The 22,402-nt window shown below is 42.0% G+C and overlaps 1 protein-coding gene across 4 annotated transcripts in view; it reads right to left on the reverse strand.

The window, feature by feature from the left end:
• Window positions 1-1,912: 1,912 nt before the first annotated feature.
• HSD17B6 (hydroxysteroid 17-beta dehydrogenase 6) overlaps window positions 1,913-22,402 on the reverse strand; it is a 31,892-nt gene continuing 11,402 nt past the window's right edge. For 2 of the 4 annotated variants that reach the window (XM_024736382.1, XM_024736380.1), the window contains exons 2-5: window positions 11,666-11,992; window positions 9,102-9,360; window positions 5,046-5,209; window positions 1,913-2,581 (exon numbers count right to left, since the gene is read on the reverse strand). In XM_024736382.1, the coding sequence (XP_024592150.1) occupies window positions 2,364-2,581; window positions 5,046-5,209; window positions 9,102-9,360; window positions 11,666-11,978 (954 nt within the window). In that variant the 5' untranslated portion in view covers window positions 11,979-11,992 and the 3' untranslated portion in view covers window positions 1,913-2,363. Of the gene's footprint in view, window positions 2,582-3,737; window positions 4,166-5,045; window positions 5,210-9,101; window positions 9,361-11,665; window positions 11,993-22,402 lie in introns of those variants that run through there. The other 2 variants (XM_024736381.1, XM_024736383.1) reach the window with 2 other exon arrangements.

Raw genomic sequence — 22,402 nt, forward strand, 5'->3', positions numbered from 1 at the left:
GCAAGTAGTCATGGGAAAGTTGGACAGCTGCATGTAAATCAATGAAGTTAGAACACTCCCTCACACCATACACAAAAACAAACTCAAAATAGCTTCAAGACTTAAATATAAGACTATAGGGACTTCCCTGGTGGCGCAGTGGTTAAAAATCCGCTTACCAACGCAGGGGAGACAGGTTTGAGCCCTGGTCCAGGAAGATCCCACATGCTGCAGAGCAGCTAGGCCCATGAGCCACAACTACTGAGCCTGCGCTCTAGAGCCCGCAAGCCACAACAACTGAGCCCACATACTACAACTACTGAAGCCCATACGCCTAGAGCTCGTGCTCTGCAATGGCACCTAGGAGCCACTGCAATGACAAGACTGCACACTGCAACGAAGAGTAGCCCCCATTCGCTGCAACTAGAGAAAGCCTGTGTGCAACAGAGAAGACCCAATGCAGCCAAAAATAAAAATAAATTTTAAATTAATTTAAAAAAAAAGACTATAAATGACACCATAAAACTCCTAGAAGAGAACATAGGCAAAACATTCTCTGACATAAATCATAGCAACGTTTTCTTAGGTAAGTCTCCCAGGTGATAGAAATAAAAGCAGAAATAAATAAATGGGACCTAATCAAATTTACAAGCTTTTGCACAGCAAAGGAAACCGGGGGGAAGGGTTGGGGGAAGGGATAGTTAGGGAGTTTGGGATCAATATGTAAACACTGCTATATTTAAAATGGATAACCAACAAGGACCTACTGTACGGCACAGGGAACTCTGCTCAATATTATGTGGCAGCCTGAATGGGAGGGAGTTTGGGGGAGAATGGATACATGTATAAGTATGGCTGAGTCGCTTTGCTGTCATAACATTTATCATAACATTGTTAATTGGCTTTACTCCAATATAAAATAAAAAGTTTTTAAAAAACATTAAGAAACTATTATAAATTAGAGTACAGGGACATGAAAATTAAATCAAAGTGTGATCCTGTATTGGATCAGTTGAAATGGAATGGATAATTCTATGATCCATTTAACTATCTAAAGAATACTACTGAAAGTATTCTGAAATCAGAGAAAACAGGTGAAAAAATTAAAGTGAATTAAAAATTATGCAAATAAAAAAGCAAGGTAGGGAGTTCTCTGGTGGTTAGGATTCCAGGCTTTCACTGCCATGGCCTGGGTTCAATCCCTGGTCGGGGAACTGAGATCCCACAAGCCTCAGCATGGCTCAAAAAAAAAAGAAAAAGCAAGGTAATAATTAACTCCAAGAAAAACAAAAAAAATCACATGCTAATAATGCAAACACTATTAATTTAACGGAAATGTGATAAAAATTATATTAGAAATATGGGGATAAAGGAAATGGTCAGGAAAGTGGTATAAAAAGCTAAATTCTCATTTACCCTAACAGGAAGTTAATTGAGAATATCTAAAATTAATAAATCAAGAAAAACAGTATGAAGTATATTATTCAGAAATATAGCAGTAAATACCAGAAAAAATAGCTAAAAGTCAAAAGCATTCACCTCTGAGAAACAGCAATGAAGGTGGTGAACTGTTTGTTGTGTTTTCATTTTTAAGCTTTTAAGTATTAACTGAATTTTTAACTATGTATGTGTATATTATTTTGATTTAAAAATTAAAAATCATGGGCTTCCCTGCTGGTGCAGTGGTTGAGAGTCCGCCTGCCGATGCAGGGGACGCGGGTTTGCGCCCCGGTCCAGGAGGATCCCGCATGCCGCGGAGCAGCTGGGCCCGTGAGCCATGGCCGCTGGGCCTGCGTGTCCGGAGCCTGTGCTCCGCAACGGGAGAGGCCACAACAGTGAGAGGTCCGCGTACTGCAAAAAAAAATAAAATAAAATAAAAATCATTTCTTTTTAAATAAGGAAGAAATATATCCCAAAACAGCTGGCAAATAGGGAGGAGAAAACAAAATTAAACATTTATTAAAAGTACCAAAGTATAGACCCATTTCAAGTTAAGGATAAACAGACCCACATTTCTCAATAGTCCTTGAGCAATAGTTTGTCACAGCACAGAACAGCTATTCATTTACATTAAAAAATAACATCAAAACAAGCTAAATTGTTTCTGGTCTACTCTGTTTAATAGGGCAAGGAAGATTGATGCATTTTGGAAATACTATCATCAAAAAATGGTTAAAATGGTAAAGATTCATCACCTAAAGGTGTAAGCTTTGGATATCTGGAATAAAAACCTATTGGTTCTCTGATGGTGCCAGATAAATGGGTTTAGGTAAGAAAGTTTATTGTTACAAAAAGTATAGATGATACATAAAGATTGTTGGGACACTAACAATCAATTTCAGATTTTTATCTTCTTCATTTCAAGAGCCACCAACCAGTTTTCTTTAGACTGCCTGGGCTGGTTTGGGCCAAGATCTAGTCAATATGTAGTCTGCCACTGATGTAGGTAAATAAGATAGAGGGATGAAGAAAAATTTAGCATCCCAGCCAGCTGAGTATCGAGTGCGGGGATGAACAGATGTCAGGGCATGTTCCATACAGTCAGTAACCAGGTTCAGGTTTGTGCTACAACTCAACATCCCTTGTTTCAGGAGATCGTGATCTGTATACAAAAAGAAAAATGGTGGTCAGCAATCTTATTGCTTATATTTTTAAGATCCTGTTGCATGCGGTCACAGAATTCTAATTACATTTAATTGCCACAAGGATTAGGCCAATCAGACCTGTGCTTCCCAATATAACAGCCACTAGCCACATGCAGCTAATGAGCACTTAAAATACAGCTAGCATGACTGAAAACTGAATTTTGGGAGGGTGGGAGGTGTTGCTGTGCAGCACAGCTTGCGGTATCTTAGTTCTTCGACCAGCGACTGAAGCCGGGCCCCAGCAGTGAAAGCGCCAAGTCCTAACCACTGGACTGCCAGGGAATTCCCTGAAAACTGAATTTTTTAATTTAATTAATTTTAATTTTTAAACTCAATTGTGTTATTGGAAAACTTTTAAGTATGTTTGGAACTATATAGGTATGTGAATCTACTTTTTCAACTGGAAATTTTTTAACATCTTTATTGAGATAATTCACATTCATAAAAACCATCCATTTAAAGTATACAAATCAATGACTTTTAGTATATCCAGAGTTGTGCAACCATCACCACAATCTAAGTTTAGGACATTTTCATCATCCCCAAAAGAAACCCCATACCCATTAGCAATCACTCCCATTTCCTGCCAACCCACCCAGCCCTAGGCAACCACCAATCTACTTTCTGTCTCTACGGCTTGCCTTTTCTGGACACTTCATGTAAATAGAATCATACACTGTGGTCTTTTGTGACTGGCTTCTTTCAGGGGCAAAACGCTCTCAAGGTTCATCCTGTCATAGCATGGAGCAGTACTTCATTTCTTTTAACTGCCAAGTAATATTCCATTGTAGGGCTATACCACATTTTGTTTACCCATTCAACAGTCGATGGACATCTGAACTGTTTCCACTCTGGGGCTCTTATGAATAATGCTGCTGGTAACCATAAATTGTATTAATCCAAATACAGAAGAAGTACCTCCTAGGAAAATTTAGCATGCAAGTTGAGATGTGCTATAAGTGTAAAATACACACCAATTTTCAAAGACTAATAGGAAAAAGAATATAAAATATCTTATTAATAGCTTTTATATTGATAATAAATGTTGAAATGATAGTATTTTGGATATATTGGTCTTAAATAAAATGTATTATTAAAATTTATTTAACCTGTTTCTTTTCCTCTTTTAGAAAGTAGCTACTAGAAAATTTAAGATTACATATGTGGGTCTCATATATCTGTTGGACAGCACTGATCTAGATTATTCTGATCCATGGACAAGTATATGAACAATTTCAACTCCTTAAATCATGAAATACATATATCTCTCCTTTTACATATTGTCACTTCTTAGTAAATTCTATTTTCCTTTGATTTCTATTGCAAAACTACATGTACTCGCAAGGGGAAACGAATTCCCTAATAGTTTAAAACTTTAGGTGGAGAAGAGCTTAGAACAATGGCTGTGCCCCTGACATGTTAGGAACTGTAGTTCTCTAGCTTGAGTTCTGAGAGGCTGAGGAAGTTTTCTGTCAGCTAGCTTTTCCTTGTTCCAATTTCTCTCCCGTTTGTTGATGGTGACCCTCTTATGCCAGGTGCACCTAGAAGACAGGGTTGTAGGTCGGGACTCTTCTGTCTGCACATCCCCCTTCTTTTCTCTGTACCGCAATATCACCCAAAGCCAGGGACAGGGCTACTGCTACCCACCACGGGGACTTTTTGTGAAAGGGAAAAGAGAGCTGCTCCCTTTGCCCTTGGCAAGCTGCTGACTTCTCTGTGTGAAGAAAAAGCATCCCTTCCCCCCAGGAAGGTGCAGACCCATACAGTGTGCATGACTTAATTCTACTTAGAGGACTGCCTTCCCTGTTCCCCCAAAACTGCCTCCTCCTCCAGATCATCAGAATGGCATTCTTACACGAAATTAAACCATCTCACTCCTACCAGGCTCCCAGGGCCTACACATGAGGTCTAGCCTCTGCGAATGGCCAATAGGGCCCTGCAAATCCGGTCCTAACTCACTTACCTCTCCCCACCTATATATACCCTCCCTCCCCTCACAATAAAACGTGGAGTTTGTGGCTAGGCTGTTACCCAAAGGGTAGATAATATTGAAGGCTGAACTTTAGTTAAGCAGGCCCCCACACCAGTCCTGACAAACTGTGGAGGGCACCCCCTCCCAAGACCCAGAGGCTCCATGCCTCTAACCATGTAATACCTCCCTGGTGTGCAGGTGGCCAGGCTCACAGGTGACAAGGCAGGGCAGGCCCTGGCCCTAGGCTGCCTATATGGCCTCTTCCTCAGCCACAACAGCCATCACCAAGCCAACCATGAAGGCACTGGGACCTTCCTGAACCCCTCTTGTCCTGGGAAGGCTTTGTTTAAGGAGCTTTTTTCTCAGAAGATCTACCAATCATTCTCCACCAACCCTCTTTGTCCTTCTCATGCAAGGTTATCCATTATACCGTCAAAAGAAAAGCTCACAGGTATCAAAAAACTTCTGTCCATAGGACTCCTTAATATGCACAGGGACTTCTTTCCAGACTTGTTTCGCTGCCTCTGAGGACTTCTGCAAATCTGACATTCCTGTTCTGAAGTAGCCAGGTTCAATTATGCTGATTTTCACCCCAAAATGTTGAAGCTCACGCCTAGGGAAAAGAAATCCTCAAGTTAACTCCTCTGATTGAAAGATACCACAATTTCAACGTTCTCAGGGAAAAAACAAAACAAAAAATAGTTATAAAAACACCTTTACTGAATATTTTAAAGAATAAAGAAATGGGGCTCCCCTGGTGGCGCAGTGGTTGGGTGTTTGCCTGCCGATGTAGGGGACGCGGGTTTGTGCCTCGGTCCGGGAGGATCCCGCGTGCCGTGGAGCAGCTGGGCCTGTGAGCCATGGCCGCTGAGCCTGCGCGTCTGGAGCCTGTGCTCCGCAACAGCAGAGGCCACAATAGTGAGGCCCGCGTACAGCAAAAAAAAAAAAAAAAAAGAATAAACAAATGGAAAGGAAAAAAATAAAAATTTAAACATCCCTAGATGCAACAATTGGGACATGATTATACAAACTACCATAACCAATCAATCCCACACCCACTCATTTAACAGGGTCATTAAGTTTCTACCACGTGCTATACACTGGAAATATGAAAACTACAAAGAATAATAAAGAAAATTAGCATTTTTATGGCACCTACTGTGCTAAGTGTTTTACATGCACAACCTCAGTAAATTAAGACTCTGTTCACCACCCCAAAAAGCTCACAGTGGGTGAGTCTGACAAGTAAGCAAATAATTGCAATACAATTCAAAAGAATTTAAAGGAGAGGTATTCAAGGGGGTACATAAGTAGAGAGGAGGATATAGATTTTTCTGAGGGAGTCAGAGAAGGCTTCAGTGAGGAGAAAATGTTTCAGTTGAGCCTCGAAGGATAAAGAGGAAATTTCGCAGTGAGGAAAGAGGTGGAATGGAATACCAGGCAGCAGAAACTGCACACAGAGCGCAGGGGGCTGTGCAAAATTACAGTGTGTTCAAAGACAGCAAGCGACCATTCGTGGAATATGATGTGGGCATTAAAATAACAGGCCATTGGTCATTCCAGAATATTCGGGTTAGTTCAAAAAACAGTTCCAAAAATACTTATCAGGAGCTGTGCATGTACCAGGCACTGTGCTAAGTGCTGCCTTCACCAAGTGAAGTAAGATGACATGATGCACCATGTGAGAGGTATTCTCTCAGTACTCCAGGGACAGTGATGAGAGGTGCTCCCTGATCTAGAGGTTCAAGCAGGCTTGTTCGAGAAGATGAAGCCCAAGCTGATGTCAAGGAGAAATGTTTGGAACCATGGTCCATAAGAATGTAAAACATAAAGCATCATGAGTCTCTAAAGCCATGAGTGGTTCTCAAAGTGTAGACCCCAGATCAACAGCATCAGCATCTGGGAGCTTGTTGGAAATGCAGATTATTGAGCCCCAGTCCAAACTTACAGTCAGAAACTCTGGGGGTGAGAACCAATAATCTGTTTGAACAAGCCCTTCAGGTGGCTCTGAGGCATGCTAAAAGTTAAGAACCACTGCTCTAAAGGAAAAGCCTCCCTTATCAAACCAAAACCTAAAACTTTCCAAGTCAGAGCTTCAGAAAATGATTCTCCAGGTGCCTGTGCGTGCTGGGGAAGAAGGAGGGGCTACGCAAGCCAGGGGTGCTTCAGCCCTCTACATTGCACCTCCCCTTGCAGCTTTCTCACAGATTCCCAACACGCCACAACATCTCCAGCCCCTCTAAAACTCCAGTTCAAATGTGGGACAAAACTTCCTTTTCCTGTTTAATCCTTAGCACAATTAAGGCAAACTGGAATTTTCTAAAGGAATTAGTGATTTAAAGGTTGGAAGGGCATATCTTCGTTCTTGGTCTGGGAATGAGTCAAGGAATCCAAGAGTCATGAGTGGCAGTAAATCAGAAGGCAGCAGCCCTGTGGAAATAGACAGGATGTTGGGTAGGCAGAAAGCCAGACAAGGTGCCTGCCGCATAGTAACAACTCATGTAGTGTCCACGGTTATTTCCCTATTCCCTTCCTGAGCAGATAATATATGCACAATGTATTAGATATATACCAGTCATGGCATACGGTAGGCTAAATAATGGCCCCCAAAGATATCAGGTCCTAATCCCCGGAACCTGTAAATGTTACCTTATGTGGCAAAGATTTTGCAAGTTTGATTGAGTTAAGGATCTTGAGTTAAGAAAACTGTGCCAGATTATCTGGGTGCATCCTGAATGCAATCACAACTATCCTTATAAAAGAGGCAGAGGTAGATTTGAAGACCAACAGAGGAAGAGAAGGCAGCATGATCATGAAAGCAGAGATTGGAGTGATGTGGCCACAAGCCAAGGAATGCTGGCAGCCACCAGAAGCTGGAAGAGGCAAGTAATGAATTCTCTCCTAGAGCCTCTGGAAGGAACATGGCCCTGTCAACAACTGATTTTAGTTAGCCCAGTGATACTGATTTCAGACTTCTAGACTCCAGAACTGTGAGGGAATAAATATGTGTTGCTGTAGGACACCACATACCATAAACTACTTGTGGTAATTTATTACAGCAGCCATAGGAAGCTAATACATGGTGCCTATAATATTTATAGCTCATTTCCAAGTGAAACTGCCCTAGAGTCAGCCCCTGCTAAGGGAGAGTCTGTGCAGCACTATTTTGTACCATGTGACTGCACCCTCATGTCTATAGCTGACTGGACCAGGAATGGTACTTGATGGGAGGGGAGCCCCTCTCAGGACTAGACAGTGACTCTGCCTGTTATTACCTATATGGCCTTGGCAAATTACTGAACCTCCGTGCCTCAGTTTCCCTAGATATAGTCAATACAATAAAGATAAAATAATTCCTTCCTCATTGGGTTGCCATGAAAATTAAATGATTTATTAGATGGAAAGTACTCACAACAGTGCCTGACACATAATAAGTGCAAAAAATATCACATGACGCGGTGTCACCCAGCACACAAAAAATGAACTCAGCCAGTAGGAATCTCTGTCTCAGAAATTAAAATAGAAGGGGGACTATAATAAGAAGGAGCAGCTGATAGAGGGACATGAAGCTGAAATGATGTATTTTAAAAAACCAGGAGGTAGAGGCAGGGCAATTAGGGATTGTGGCAAACTGAAGCTATAAGAAAGAAAAGAAGCTATTAGATAAAGAAAAGATATACAGAGTAAAGGGATGGAAAAAGGTAGTTAGAAGCAGATGAGCACCAGAAAGAGTCACTGTGAAGAAACGAGGACAGGTTTACTTTAAGGAGGAAAGAGGACAGTCATCCTCTCTCCAGAAATGAAATTTTCTTAAGGATAAACCTTGAGAGTTAAAATGTGATGTGGTGACAGTAGACAGAGACTTGGGGTCAAAACACAGGTCTGCCAAATCATGGTCGTTGCAGCTGAACTTTGAGAAAGATACCAAAATCTGAGCCTCAGTTTCCTGTATAAAACAGACTAGTAATAATACCTACACATCAGATTTTGGAAGTGATGGAATAAGATAATGCAGATGAGGGCTTCCCTGGTGGCGCAGTGGTTAAGAATCCACCTGCTGGGACTTCCCTGGTGGCGCAGTGGTTAAGAATCTGCCTGCCAATGCAGGGGACACGGGTTCGAGCCCTGGTCCGGGAAAATACCACATGCCACAGAGCAACTAAGCCTGTGCGCAACAACTATTGAGCCTGAGCTCTAGAGCCTGCAAGCCACAACTACTGAGCCCACGTGCCACAACTACTGAGGCCTGCGTGCCTAGAGCCTGTGCTCCGCAGCAAGAGAAGCCTTAGCAATGAGAAGCCCGCACACCACAATGAAGAGTAGCCCCCACCCGCTGCAACTAGAGAAAGCCTGCGCGCAGCAACGAAGACCCAACACAGCCAAAAATAAAATTGTTTTTAATTTTAAAAATTAAGAAAAAGATAATGTAGGTGAAAGTGACTAGCATGGTGTCTAAGACATATTTAAGTGCTCAGTAGTTGCTTTTGTTTTAACTTGAGAGTTACCTCAGAATATCTGAAAAGGCTTCCACTCCATACTTGGTGGAAGAGTAGACTCCTCCAAAGAAAGCAATTCTCCCAAGAATGCTGGAGACATTGACAATCCTCCCCTGTGCTCTCCTTACCAAGGGAAGCATGCTTAAGGTCACCTCTATCAAACCAATGAGGTTCACTTTGAGGGTATCCATATAGGCCTCAATCTTCAGCCACTCAGTGTAGCCATGTGGGTGAAAAACGCCTGCGTTGTTGACCAGACCCCAGAGCCCTGAAACAATAAAAATCAAAGCAGGAGTTCAGTTTCACACAAAAACGACAGACTTCTACCTTGATTGATCTTCCTGCTGAAGACAACTAAAAATGCTAGACAAAACATATTTTTTCAATCTTCTTAAACACATCTATCACTAAGAAGGTAAAGGAAGTTCAGGCCAAAAACTAAGAGAAGGCACAAATCCAGAGAGGATAAACAGAACCCTGACGCTAGCTTTTGATTCGAGGGAATTTGCCAACCAGTGTGAATTTGAACTTTAGTATTTATAGCATCAAAAAACATATACAATAAGAAGACATGAAGTCCAGGGCCCACCTAAGGTAGGGAGTCTAATAAAAGACACTTTCTGCATTAAACTGGAATCCTAAATGGCTACGCTATCACTTTAGTGATAGAGATAGAAAGGACTTGCAAAGGACTGAAAGTAAAACTGCCTATCTTGAGCTCTGGTGTTGGGGGGAGGAGGGAAGAATCGGCCCCAAGGATCAAAAGAAAAGAAGATTTGGTGGAGATGAGATAATAAGAGTCCTTCCTCCTTTAGATTTGGTGAGTTTGAGGTTCCAGCAGAATTTCCAGATGAGAAAGCCAGCAAGTAGTTGGGAATTCAGGGAAGAAATAATTTAGAAATCAAGGACAAAAAGGTAATAGGTTAAACTATGGGTAACTAGGGTCCATTCAACATTTGTTGAGCCCTTAACATGTACCAGACAATATGTCGGAAACTGGAAATACAATAATGGGTAAGAGAGGTCCATGTCCTCAAGGAGCACACTCTCTAACAGATGGGAAAACAATAAAAATAATAATAACAATACAGTAGAAATAAACCACTGTGCACAGCACAGAGGCTATAAACTACCCATAACTACCCATAAAGTCAATTTTCTAATTTAAAGTAAATTTAAAAAAAAATTCCTCAATCCAAACAAAACAATTTTATTACTAGTTTGCAACTCCTAGCATGAATATATATTTAGGGGGTCCAATTATCAGGATCTATTGAATCATAAAACAAGTGGAGGAAAAAGAAGGGGATCAAAGAGGATTTGGATAATATCCAGAGAAAATGAAACTTAGAAAAGAGGATTTATCCATAATTGCCAAAAATTAAAACCAACCAAGATGTCCTTCAGTAAGTGAATGGATAAGCAAACTGTGGTACATACAATGGAATATTATTCAGTGATAAAATGAAATGAGCTATCAAGCCACAGGAAAACATGGAGGGACATTAAATGCATATTGTTAAATGGAAGAAGCCAGTCTAAAAGACTTCATACAATATGATTCCAACTACATGACATTTGGGAAAAGGCAAAACTATGGAAACAGTAAAAAGCTGTGTAGTTGCCAAGGTTTGAGGGGAGGTGGGGAGAGCAGAGGAGATGAATAGGTGGAGCACAGAGGATTTTTAGGGCACTGAAATTATTCTACATTATATTGTACTATAACGGTAGATACAGGATACTTTACACTTGGCACAACCCATAGAACCGTACAACACAAAGTGGATCCTAATGTAAACTATGGACTCTAGTTAATGATAATGTATCAATATTGGTTTATCAATATAATAAATGTACTACACCAATGCAAGATATTAATAACAGGAGAAACTGTAAGAGGGGGGTTGTATATGGGAACTCTGTACTTTTCAACTTTTCTATAAACCTATAACTGCTCTAAGAAATACAGTCTATTAATTACAAAAAGTAAAATAGGGCTTCCCTCATGGCGGAGTGGTTGAGGGTCCGCCTGCCAATGCAGGGGACGCGGGTTCGTGCCCCGGTCCGGGAGGATCCCACGTGCCGCGGAGTGGCTGGGCCCGTGAGCCCTGGCCGCTGAACCTGCGCGTCCGGAGTCTGTGCTCCGCAACGGGAGAGGCCACAGCAGTGAGAGGCCCGCGTACCGCAAAAATAAAATAAAATAAAAGACCAAAGGCTGACTTCCAGGGATGTCTATATTTTAGATAGTAGAAGAATCAGATGTCTATATTTTAGATAGTAGAAGAATCAGATTCTTAAGAACACCTTGAAAATTCTTCAGACATAAAGAATTGCGGTTGTAAACACTCCACTTGCAAGGTGAGATAACAGCCTCAAATCTACTGGGTTCATTTTTCAATGTTACATTGTTAAGGAAATGAAACACTGCAGAAGATCACAACTGTCCTTCAAATGACAAAGCCAGCTTTTCAAGCCCTGCTTTTGAGATTATATATATATATAATATATATATACACATAAAACTTTAACATCTTCATTCCTAAGTAAATGAAAGAAAAAATACTTCTCCATACCTCTGTTCCCCACACGCTCCTTCACCCACTCAGTGGCCGCAGTGATGCTCTCAGTCTTGGTGACGTCCAGGATCACCGTCTCCAACCTGTCTGATGTCTGGTTCCTCAGCTGCTCGGCCCCCTGCTCCGTCAGACACGCAGCCAGAACCCTCAAGCCTCGCAGGTCCAGCTGCCTGGCCAGCAGGTTCCCGAAGCCCGAGTCACAGCCCGTGATGAAGACGAACTTGTCCTGGAGGTGGCTCACCACCTGCCTCTCCTGGTACCAGCGCAGGAGGTAGTACAGGCCCACAAGGACCGCCAGGTACAGCCACATGGTGAGGGGACCTCCTTCGAAAGAAAAAGAAGAGGGACTTCCCTGGTGGCGCAGTGGCTAAGCATCCGCCTGCCAATGCAGGGACACGGGTTCAAGCCCTGGTCCAGGAAGATCCCACATGCTGCAGAGCAACTAAGCCCGTGCGCCACAACTACTGAGCTTGCGTGCCACAACTACTGAAGCCTGTGCGCCTAGAGCCCGTACTCCGCAACAAGAGAAGTCGCTGCAGTGAGAAGCCTGCGCACGGCAATCAAGAGTAGCCCTCTCTTGCCGCAACTAGAGAAAGTCCGCGCGCAGAAACGAAGACCCAACGCAGCCAAAAATAAATAATTTTTTAAAAAAAGAAAAGAAAAAGAGCTTTCATTTTATTCCTTCCTTTTTTCTTTCACTAGTATTTACTGAGTATTGACTATGTGCCAGGCATTGCACTAAGTGCTGGGACTCTGTATTAACTAATACCTGGTCCTACCCTCTAGCCACAGTCTAGAGGGGGGAGTCAGGGAAGTAACCAAACAAATGCACTGCAATGTGGTAGGTGCCAAACAGAAGTACATACAGTCTAATGAGACTATAAAGGAGGGTGACCCACTGCCCGCAAAGTTAGAAACGGATTCACAGAGGCAGTGATTTTGGAACTACTTCCAACAAAATAGTTAAGAGTTCAAAAAGTGGACAAGGCGGGTGGCAGGGGTGGGGGTGTGTGTGATGAATTGGGGGATTGGGACTGACATATATACACTAATATGTATGAAATGGATAACTAATAAGAACCTGCTGTATAAAAAAATAAATAAAATTCTAAAAAAAAAAAAAAGTGGACAAGGATAAAAGGACATTCCAGGCAGCAATAGTGTGTACATGAATGGAGTGGTGAGCAGCATAAAACTTCCTGATACCTGTGAGAAGTTCAGATGATGCAGAGAGCACACGGAGGAAGAAATGGAAGACGAGGTAGTGAAAGGCCAGACTAGGAAGGGTCCTGTGGGTCACACTAAGGAATCTGGAGGTTATCTTATAGGCAACAAGGGTGTGCCATTAGAAGGTATTAAACTGAAGACTAATGTCCCGATTTAGCTTTAGCAAGATCTGTCTCACAGTGGGAGTGGAGGATGGATTAAACAGGAAGGGGTGTGATGAAGGCAAAGAGATTAGTTAAGAGACCCAGCAGTTTGGGTGAGACATTGCAGCCAAAGCAGTTTGTAAATATAGACCAATCAGATGCATTACTGAAATGAGTGTTCAGAGATGCCTACCTTTCTATACGTAGTTCTAGAGAAACATCCACCACTTGGGGCAATCTATAGTTGTTGGCTGAACTAACATATGACTCATAAAGTCATAGGCAGAGGTCAAAGATGGGTGTGGGCCCACTAGGACATCATAAGGCCTACACAATGCCTACCTTAGCTTGGCTTTAAGGTCCTCCCAGTGCTCTGGCCCTTGATTTCCTTCTTAGCTTTCTCTTTTACCACACCTCTTTTGCACACTACTCTTTAGTCATAACAAGCACCCTGCAGTACTCCACACAGTACAGGCTTTTCATGCCTCAATGTACAACTCTCTCTACAATTCCTTCTTTCCCAGCTCTCATCCACTTGACAAATAATACTCATCTGTTAAGCCTCCACTGAACCATCATTTTCATTCAACAAACATCAATTCAACATCTACTATGAGTCAGACATGATGTTAGGCACTGATACACACAAGTGAACAAAACAAGGTTCCATTATTCATTGAATTCACAGTCTAAGTGTAAAGACTGACAAGAAAACAATGCAATATACAGTCGTCCCTTGGTAGCCACAGAGGACTGGTTACAGGACCCTTCACAGATACCAGAATCTGAAGATGTTTACATCCCTTATGTAAAATGGCACAGTATTTGCATATAACCTATGAACATCCTCCCGTACACTTTTTTTCTTTTTTAACATCTTTATTGGGGTATAATTGCTTTACAATGGTGTTTTAGCCGTACACTTTAAATCATCTCTAGATTACTTATAATACTTAATTCAATCTAAGTGCTATGGAATAGTTGTAAACACAATGTAAATGCTATGCATCGATAATTAGTTATAAAAACAATGTAAATGCTATGTAAATAGTTGCTGGCATGCAGCAAATTCAAGTTTTGCCTTTTAGAACTTTCTGGAAAATTTTTTTCTAATATTTTTGATCTGTGGATGGTTGAATCTGCAGGTGCAAAACTCGTAGATATGGAGGGCCAACCACAATAGAAGTAAGGGCAGGATGCTGTTGAAGCATACAGGAGAGGCTTCCAAGCCAGTCCAGGGAGATCTGAGAAGTTTCCTAGTGAGAGTAAAATACAACTTGAGATCTAAAGCATAATAAAATAAAAACAAAAGCAGCTAATGCTTGCATAGCACTTGCTGTGTATCAGGCCCTGTTCTAAGCATTTCACATATATTAACTTATTGAATTCTCACAACAGCCCCATAAGGCAGGTCCTGTCAATATCCCTGTGTGTCGGTTCAGATGCCAAGACAGAACTAGACATGCAAGGGACTCATTGAGGGAAACAACTTATAGAGAATAAAGGGGGAAAGTGCAGGAATAGGTGCCAATACATGTCTGACACCTCTGAAAGAAGAGAGAGAAGAAAGAAGGAATTAAAAGGAAGAAACTTTAACTACAGTTCAGCCCTGAGAAAGTCTCAGCTAGGCTGATGAGGGTCCTTGAGCAAAGATTGCCAGTAGAGTCCCACATTGGGCCGAACCGGTTAGAACTTTCAGTCCCACTTCCAGGGAGAGGAGAGGGGCTGGAGATTGAGTTTAATCACTAATGGCTAATGATTTAAATCAATTATGCCTAAGTAATGAAGCCTCATCAAAACCAAAAAGAACAGGGTTCAGAGAGCTTCCAGGTGAACATATGGAGATTCAGGGAAAGTGGTGTACTTGGAGAGGGCATGGAAGCTCTGCACCCTTTCCCCATAACTTACCCTAAGCATCTCTTCCATCTGGCTGCTCCTGAGTTGTATGCTTTTTTAATAAACTAGTAATCAGATAAGTAAAATGTTTCTGTGAGTTCTGTTAGCCACTCTAGCAAATTAATCGAACCCAAGGATGGCGTTGTTGGATCCTCCAATCTATAGCCAGTCCGTCAGAAGCACAGATGATAATCTGGGCTTGCAACTGGTGTCTGAAGTGAGGGGTGAAGAGGGTAGTCCTGTAGGACTGAACCCTTGGCCTGTGGAATCTGATGCTGTCTCCTGGTAGTTAGTGTCAGAACTGAGTTGAATTGTGGGACATCTAGCTGGTGTTACAGAGAATTGCTTGTTGTAATTGGGTCCAGAACTGTTAAGGGTATAGGGGAATAAAATTAGAGCAGGCAGTGAAGGGGAGAAAACAGTGGATAGAGACATTTAATACTCCCTCCCTCCTCTTCTCTTTCTCTCCTTTTCCCCCTCCCTCCACCTCCCTATTCTCTCCCATCCCCCAAGCTTTCTGCTCTCTCCAATCTGAGAGCTCTGTGTTCTCTAGCCAGCTGCCTCTGTTCTGCCCAACTGTCATTCTCTGGTGCACTGCAGTAACAGAGCTTCATCCTGCTTGTTTACTGACTAAAAGGGTAATTTCCTGATGCCAGTCAAAGATGAAAATCCATTTCCCCCATTAGGAAGAAGCTTGGAACCCACAGCCTCTCTAGGTATTACTACTCAACCATCACAGAGCAAGAAGACTAAACCTGCAGAAGAAATATGCCAGTTCAGGCAGAATCCCAAAACGTGAGCCCAAAGTGAACATTAATCAAATACCTGCAGATGCCCTGACTATTTCAAATATCTATATCCCTTGACCTGACCATTTTCTGAGGTTCTGTCCTGTATTTCTAATTTCCTTAAGTACTCTCCAGCCAGCTGTGTAACCAGAAACTCAATATATCCAAGATAGAACACATCATATTTTCTCCTAAAACTGTTTCTCCTCCAGTATTCCCAATTTCTATTTATATGACTTTTTAGTCTTAAGGCTCTGACACTTCCTCTTCATTGCCCCATGCATTCCCTCGGGAGACGAGGCTGTAGAGTCTAGCTCTCTAGTATCTGGAGCACCTGTCCCCTCCCCTTCATTCCTATGGCCACATCCATTGTTCAAGCCTTCAACATTCAGTACCTCTTGCTTGGCCTATCATAGAAGCCTTCTCACCATCCCCACAGCGTCAGTCCCTTCCCCTCTCCTCCACATGGTGCTGTCTGGTTAATTTTCCTAAAGCACAGCTCTGGTGATGTGACTACCTGAAAAGCATCCAACCTACTAAATAAAATCTAAATCATCTTAATCCATGATTGGGCCTCAACCTTATCTCCCACTCCTCCCACTCACATGGCCTATGTTCCATCCAAACCGAACAGTCTGCTGCTCTCCATTTATTCATGCCCTGCTCTTTCCACGCTCCAGATCTGTGGTCTCACCATTCCCTTTGCCCGAAATGCTCTTCTTGCTTATCTATGCATGTCAGTAGACTACCTGTCCTGCAAGACTCAGCAAATCACACTTCCTGCATATAAAGCCATCTCTGAATTATCAACAGTAGGTCTGCTCTCCCATAACAATCTATTCATACCTCTCCTGTGTAGCTCATCTCTCCAACTGGACTGGTACTCCTGGGGTAGTTCTGTGACCGATTCATCTTTATACACAGCACCTACTTCAGGGCTTTGGTCCAGTATATAGTTGAACTGAATAAACAGTTACCACTTCTGGAAGAGTCTGTTTGTTTTTAACATATATTCAGAAAACAGTGCCACTGTACCCAATTGATCAACTATGGTTGTACATCACCATTTTATTTCCTGCATTATTTTTCTTTTTCTTGAAAGTAGCAACTATAATATAATACATAGTAAGTGTTTCTACACACTTTTTCCTTCTCTACAGATATTTAGAAAGTGTCTAACTTCACGAAGACGCAGAGAAGCAAGTGTAAGCCAAGACTGTGCTTCCTCACCCTGACCGTTCTGCCTGGAACCTGGTACATCCTCACTCATCATATTCAGTCACGTTCCAAACCCTAGAGATTCTTTAATATTATCTCTTACACCTCTGCCCTTCCTTACACTCTACCTTGGTTTTTACCTTCACTCTTCTTACCTGGCCTAAAGCCTCCTAAATTATCTCCCCATTTCCAGTTCATTCTACACACCACTGCCGGATGAATTTTTCTCAAGCCCTGTCATGCCATTCCCTTTCAGCAGTCCCCAGTGGTCCACCAAATACAGGATAAACTCCTCACCAGATGATTCTAGGCCCTCCACTATAGTCCATCTCACAAATGTCAGCTTGCAGTCTAGTTAGGAAACTCACTGTTTCTCAAACCTGCCAGTGTATTTTGGCCTCTAGGGCTTTGCTCTTGCTATTTCCTCTACTCGTTCACTGAAACAAGCAGTTATTAAACATCAAATCTGCACCAAGTTCTGGGTAAGTGCTGAGAATACAGAGATGAGTGTAACCTAGTGCCTACCCTTAAGGAGCTCACAGAACTAGTGGGGGATATAAAAACAGAAATAAATTATTAAGAAAATGTGGAAAGGACAAGAGAAAGTGCTCATTTTTGCCTAAGGTGTCATGGAAGAGGTAGCATTAGAGGTGAAGAGAAGCTCAGCGCACTAAGCAGAATGAAGAGAAGCATACCTCAGGCAGCAGGAACAGGATGGGAGACGGCACAGAGGTTTATAAGGCTATATGCCATGGAGTAGCAAAAGGTGATGCTGGAAAGACAGGTAGGGGCCTGATCATGAAAGCCCTTGGTTGGCATACCAAAGAATGTAGGACTTCCCTGGTGGCACAGTGGTTGAGAGTCCGCCTGCCAATGCAGGGGACACGGGTTCCATCCCTGGTCCGGGAAGATCCCACATGCCACGGAGCAACTAAGCCCGTGTGCCACAACTACTGAGTCTGCGCTCTAGAGCCCACGAGCCACAACTACTGAGCCCATGTGCCACAACTAGTGAAGCTCACATGCCTAGAGCCCGTGCTCTGCAACAAGAGAAGCCACCGCAATGAGCCCATGCACTGTAACGAAAAGTAGCCCCCGCTCGCCACAACTAGAGAAAGCCTGCATGCAGCAACGAAGACCCAACGCAGACAAAAATAAAAAAGAATGTAGATTTTGTCCTCAATTTTGTCATTTATGCATTCAATCAACATTTTTTGAGCACCCACTATGTGCCAGGCACTGTCAGGTGCTGACCAGTCATATACTGCTGATGGCAACATAAAATGGTATATAGCTGCACTGGAACCTTGAAAACATTATGCTTAGTTGAAAAAGATCACATATTGTATGATTCAGTTTATATGAAATTTCCAGCATAGGCAAACCTATAGAAACAGAAAGTAGGTGAGTGGTTGCCTAGGACTGGATTGAGGGAGTTGGGGGAAAATAGGGAGGGTGACTGCTAAAGTGTAAGGGAATTCTTTTGGGAGTAATGAAAATGTTCTAAAATTGATTGTAGTGATGGTCACACAACTCTGTGAATATACTAAGAGCTAATGAATTGTATACTTTAAATGGGTGAATTGTATGTGTGAATTATACCTCAATAAAGTTTTTAAATAAATAAAATAGACATAATAAATATGTTATAAGAGGGTATGCAGGGCTTCCCTGGTGGCACCGTGGTTGAGAGTCCGCCTGCTGATGCAGGGGACATGGGTTCGTGCCCCGGTCTGGGAATCAGGGGGCATGGGTTCGATCCCAGGTCAGGGAACTAAGATCCCACATACCACACCTCACAACCAAAAAAAAAGAAAAATAGCAGAGTAAGGGGGATCAAGAGGGCTGAGGGGGGGGCAGTTTGCAGCATTAAATATGGTGATCAGAGTAGGCCTCACTGAGAAAGCAACATCTGAGCAAAGACAGACAAGAGGCAGAAGAGTTGAACATGAAACAGGTATGAGCAGGAAGGGAAGAATTTGAAATATGCAAGAGGCAGATGTCCTAGGACCTAGTAATTAGATGGGATAGTCCTAGGAAAATTCCCAGTTTAAAATCCCTGAGATGCAAGGATGGTTGAATATACACAAGAATGTATCAATAAATGTGATATGGCACATTAACAGAATGAAAGATTAAAATCATATGATCATCTCAATAGATGCAGAAAAAGCATTTGACAAAATTCAACATCCTTTCAGGATGAAAACTCTCAACAAATTGGGTATAGAAGGAACATGCTTCAACATAATAAAGGCCATATATGACAAGCCCACAGCTAATATCATACTCAATGGTTAAAGACTGGAGGCTTTTTCCTCTAAGATCAGGAACAAGAAAGACAAGGTGCCCACTCTCACCATTCCTATTCAATGTAGTAATAGAAGCCCTAGCTAGAGCAATCAGGAATGAGACAGAATAAAAGGCATCCAAATCAGAAAGGAAGAAGTAAAATTGTCTCCATTTGCAGATAATACGGTCTTGTACCTAGAAAATGCTAAACACTCCACAAAAATCTGTTAGAACTAATGAAATAATTCAGTAACGTTTCAGGTTTTAAAAAAAGAAACACAGAAAAATTCAGTTGCATTTCTGTACACTAACAATGAACTATCTGAAAAAGAAAAAGAAAAATTCTATTTACCATAGTATCAAAAACAATAAAATACTTACGAATAATTTAACCAAGGAGGTGAAAGAACTATACACTGAAAACTACAAGACTTGACTAAAGAAACTGTAGAAGACACAAACAAATGGAAAGATATCCCATATTCATAAATCAGAACAATTCATATTATTTTTGGGGTTTTTTAATTTTATTTATTTATTTATTTATGGCTGTGTTGGATCTTCATTGCTGCACGTGGGCTTTCTCTAGTTGCAGTGAGCAGGGGCTACTCTTCATTGTGGTGCGAGGGCTTCTCATTGCGGTGGCTTCTCTTGTTGCGGAGCACGGGCTCTAGGAGTGCAGGCTTCAGTAGTTGTGGTTCGCAGGCTCTAGAGCGCAGGCTCAGTAGTTGTGGCACACGGGCTTAGTTGCTCTGTGGCATGTGGGATCTTTCCAGACCAGGGCTTGAACCCATATCCCATGCATTGGCAGGTGGATTATTAACCACTGTGTCACCAGGGAAGTCCCAAGAATTCATATTGTTAAATGTCCGTACTACCCAAACCATCTATAGATTCAATATGATCCCTATCAAAATTCCAATGGCATTTTTCACAGAAATAGAAAAAACAATCGTAAAATTCTTATGGAACCACAAGAGACCCTGAACAACTAATGCAATTCTGAGAAAGAAGAATAAAGCTGGAGACTTCACAATTCCTGAATTCAAACTATACTACAAAGCTACAGTAATCAAAGCAATATAGTACTGGCATAAAAATAGACACATTGATCAATGGAACAGAATCAAGAGCCCAGAAATAAACCCACACATATATGGTCAACTAATATTTGACAAAGAAGCCAGTGGGGAAAGGATTATCTCCTCAATAAATGGTGGTGGAATATTCATACATAAAAGAAAGAAATTGGACCCTATTTTCACCACTCACAGAAATTAATTCAAAATGGATTAAAGACTTAAATGTAACACCTGAAACCATAAAACTCCTAAAAGAAAACACAGGGGAAAATTCCCTGACATCAGTCTTGGCAACAATGTTTTTGGATATGACACCAAAAGCAAAAGCAATAAAGGCAAAAATAAGTGGGACATCAGACTAGAAAGTTTCTGCACAATGAAAGAAACAATCAGTGAAATGAAAAGGCAACCTATAGAACGAGAGAAAATATCTGCAAACCATATATCTGTCAAGGAGTTAATATGCAAAATATATAAGGAACTCATAAAACTCAATAGCAAAAAAATAATCCAATTAAAAAATGGGCAGAGGATCTGAATGGACATTTTTCTAAAGAAGTCATATAAATGACCAACAGGTACATGAAAAGATGCTCAACATCACTAATCATCAGGGAAATGCAAATCAAACCTATCACTTCATGTTAGAATGGCTGTTATCAAAAAGACAAGAGATAACAAGTGTTTGCAAAGATGGGGGGGAAAAATCCACCTGTGTCATCAGTCCTGAGGCTGAACAACTAGAACCACCTGAAGGAGGTTGGGAGAAAGAAAGGGAAAGCCTGAGAGAAGCCTCAGAGAGATGGGCAATACTGAGAGCTGAGCTCTGCTTAGCAGGTGTCTTCACTGAGCCACCTCCTTGGGATGAAGATGCTCAAATCCAAACATGACTCTGTAGGTGTTTCCCCTGAGACTTTTCTTTACCAACAGTGAAGTCATTGGCCCATTCTGTCTTGGAGATTTCATCCTGGGACTATCTACAATGAACTATAGAGGTCATCTGGCCATCCCCCAGCCTGAGATTCCCTTTCTGCTCTCCCCACTTAGCAGAGTGAGCTCTTCTCCAAAGGAAGGGTATTTATTTTTGTGGATGGGGCAATGTAAGTATGGGGAAAAAAGTAGAGTCTAGGGGAAGAGGAAAGAAAGGTATAAAAAGGTGTGGAGAAGTAGGAAGTGTCCAGGGGCTCCAGGAGGAAGCAGAGATGGCTTAATCTCTGCCTAAGCACCCACCAGGGTGTCCCTTCTTTGTTCCTCCCTCCCCATCATCAGTCTCCAGATCCCATCCTCACCAGCCCAGGTCTTAGTCAGTGACAGGGCCCTAGAGAGGAAGCAGGAAGCTTTGGGGCCCCATGAATTGACCTCTCTGGTTACCTTGGAATCTGGAGTGAACATAGGGTCACAAGCCATTGGTATGGATATTAGAAATGTTAATATTGACCACTACCCCTGATTGGTTTCTCTACAACCTGGAAACCCAACAGCAACTAGCCATGATACTATGTCATCTGACTCTCAGTAGAGCAACCAAAAAGACCTGACACGGGTGTGAAAATGAAAGGGAAAACCAAGGGAAAGTCCTAGGGAGATTGGCAATCCTCAGTGCTTTAGGCTGTCTGCTAAACTGGGCTTCCCCACCTAGTCATTGTGCTTGGGGTGTGCTGAAGACTCTCATATGCAAACCTGGAGGTGTTTCAGGCTTCCATGACTTTCCTCTTCAGCAACAGTGCAGAACATATTCCATTTCTCGAACATTTTTTCTGGAGTCTGTTATAATACCAATGAGACTACTTGGCTAATTCCCTGCCTACTTTTCCTTTTATTCCTTTCCAAGAATCTCTCTGCATGAGTTCCCCTGCCCCTAACCCTGACTTTGTGGATAACATAGAAATATGAGCATGGATTCTGAAGCCAGATTACTTGGGTTCAAATCAGGCTTTACCATTTACTTGTTGTGTGGCCTTGGGCAAGTGAATTAACCTCTCTACCTGTGTGCTCATCTTCAAAATGGGAAAAGAACCCTTCAGTGATTTGTTGGGAGAGTTAAATGAGTTAACGCGTGTAAAGCACTATGTAATTGTTAGATATTAT

This window comes from Neophocaena asiaeorientalis, unplaced genomic scaffold (assembly GCF_003031525.2).
Source record: "Neophocaena asiaeorientalis asiaeorientalis breed wild unplaced genomic scaffold, Neophocaena_asiaeorientalis_V1.1 scaffold134, whole genome shotgun sequence".
Lineage (NCBI taxonomy): Eukaryota > Metazoa > Chordata > Mammalia > Artiodactyla > Phocoenidae > Neophocaena > Neophocaena asiaeorientalis.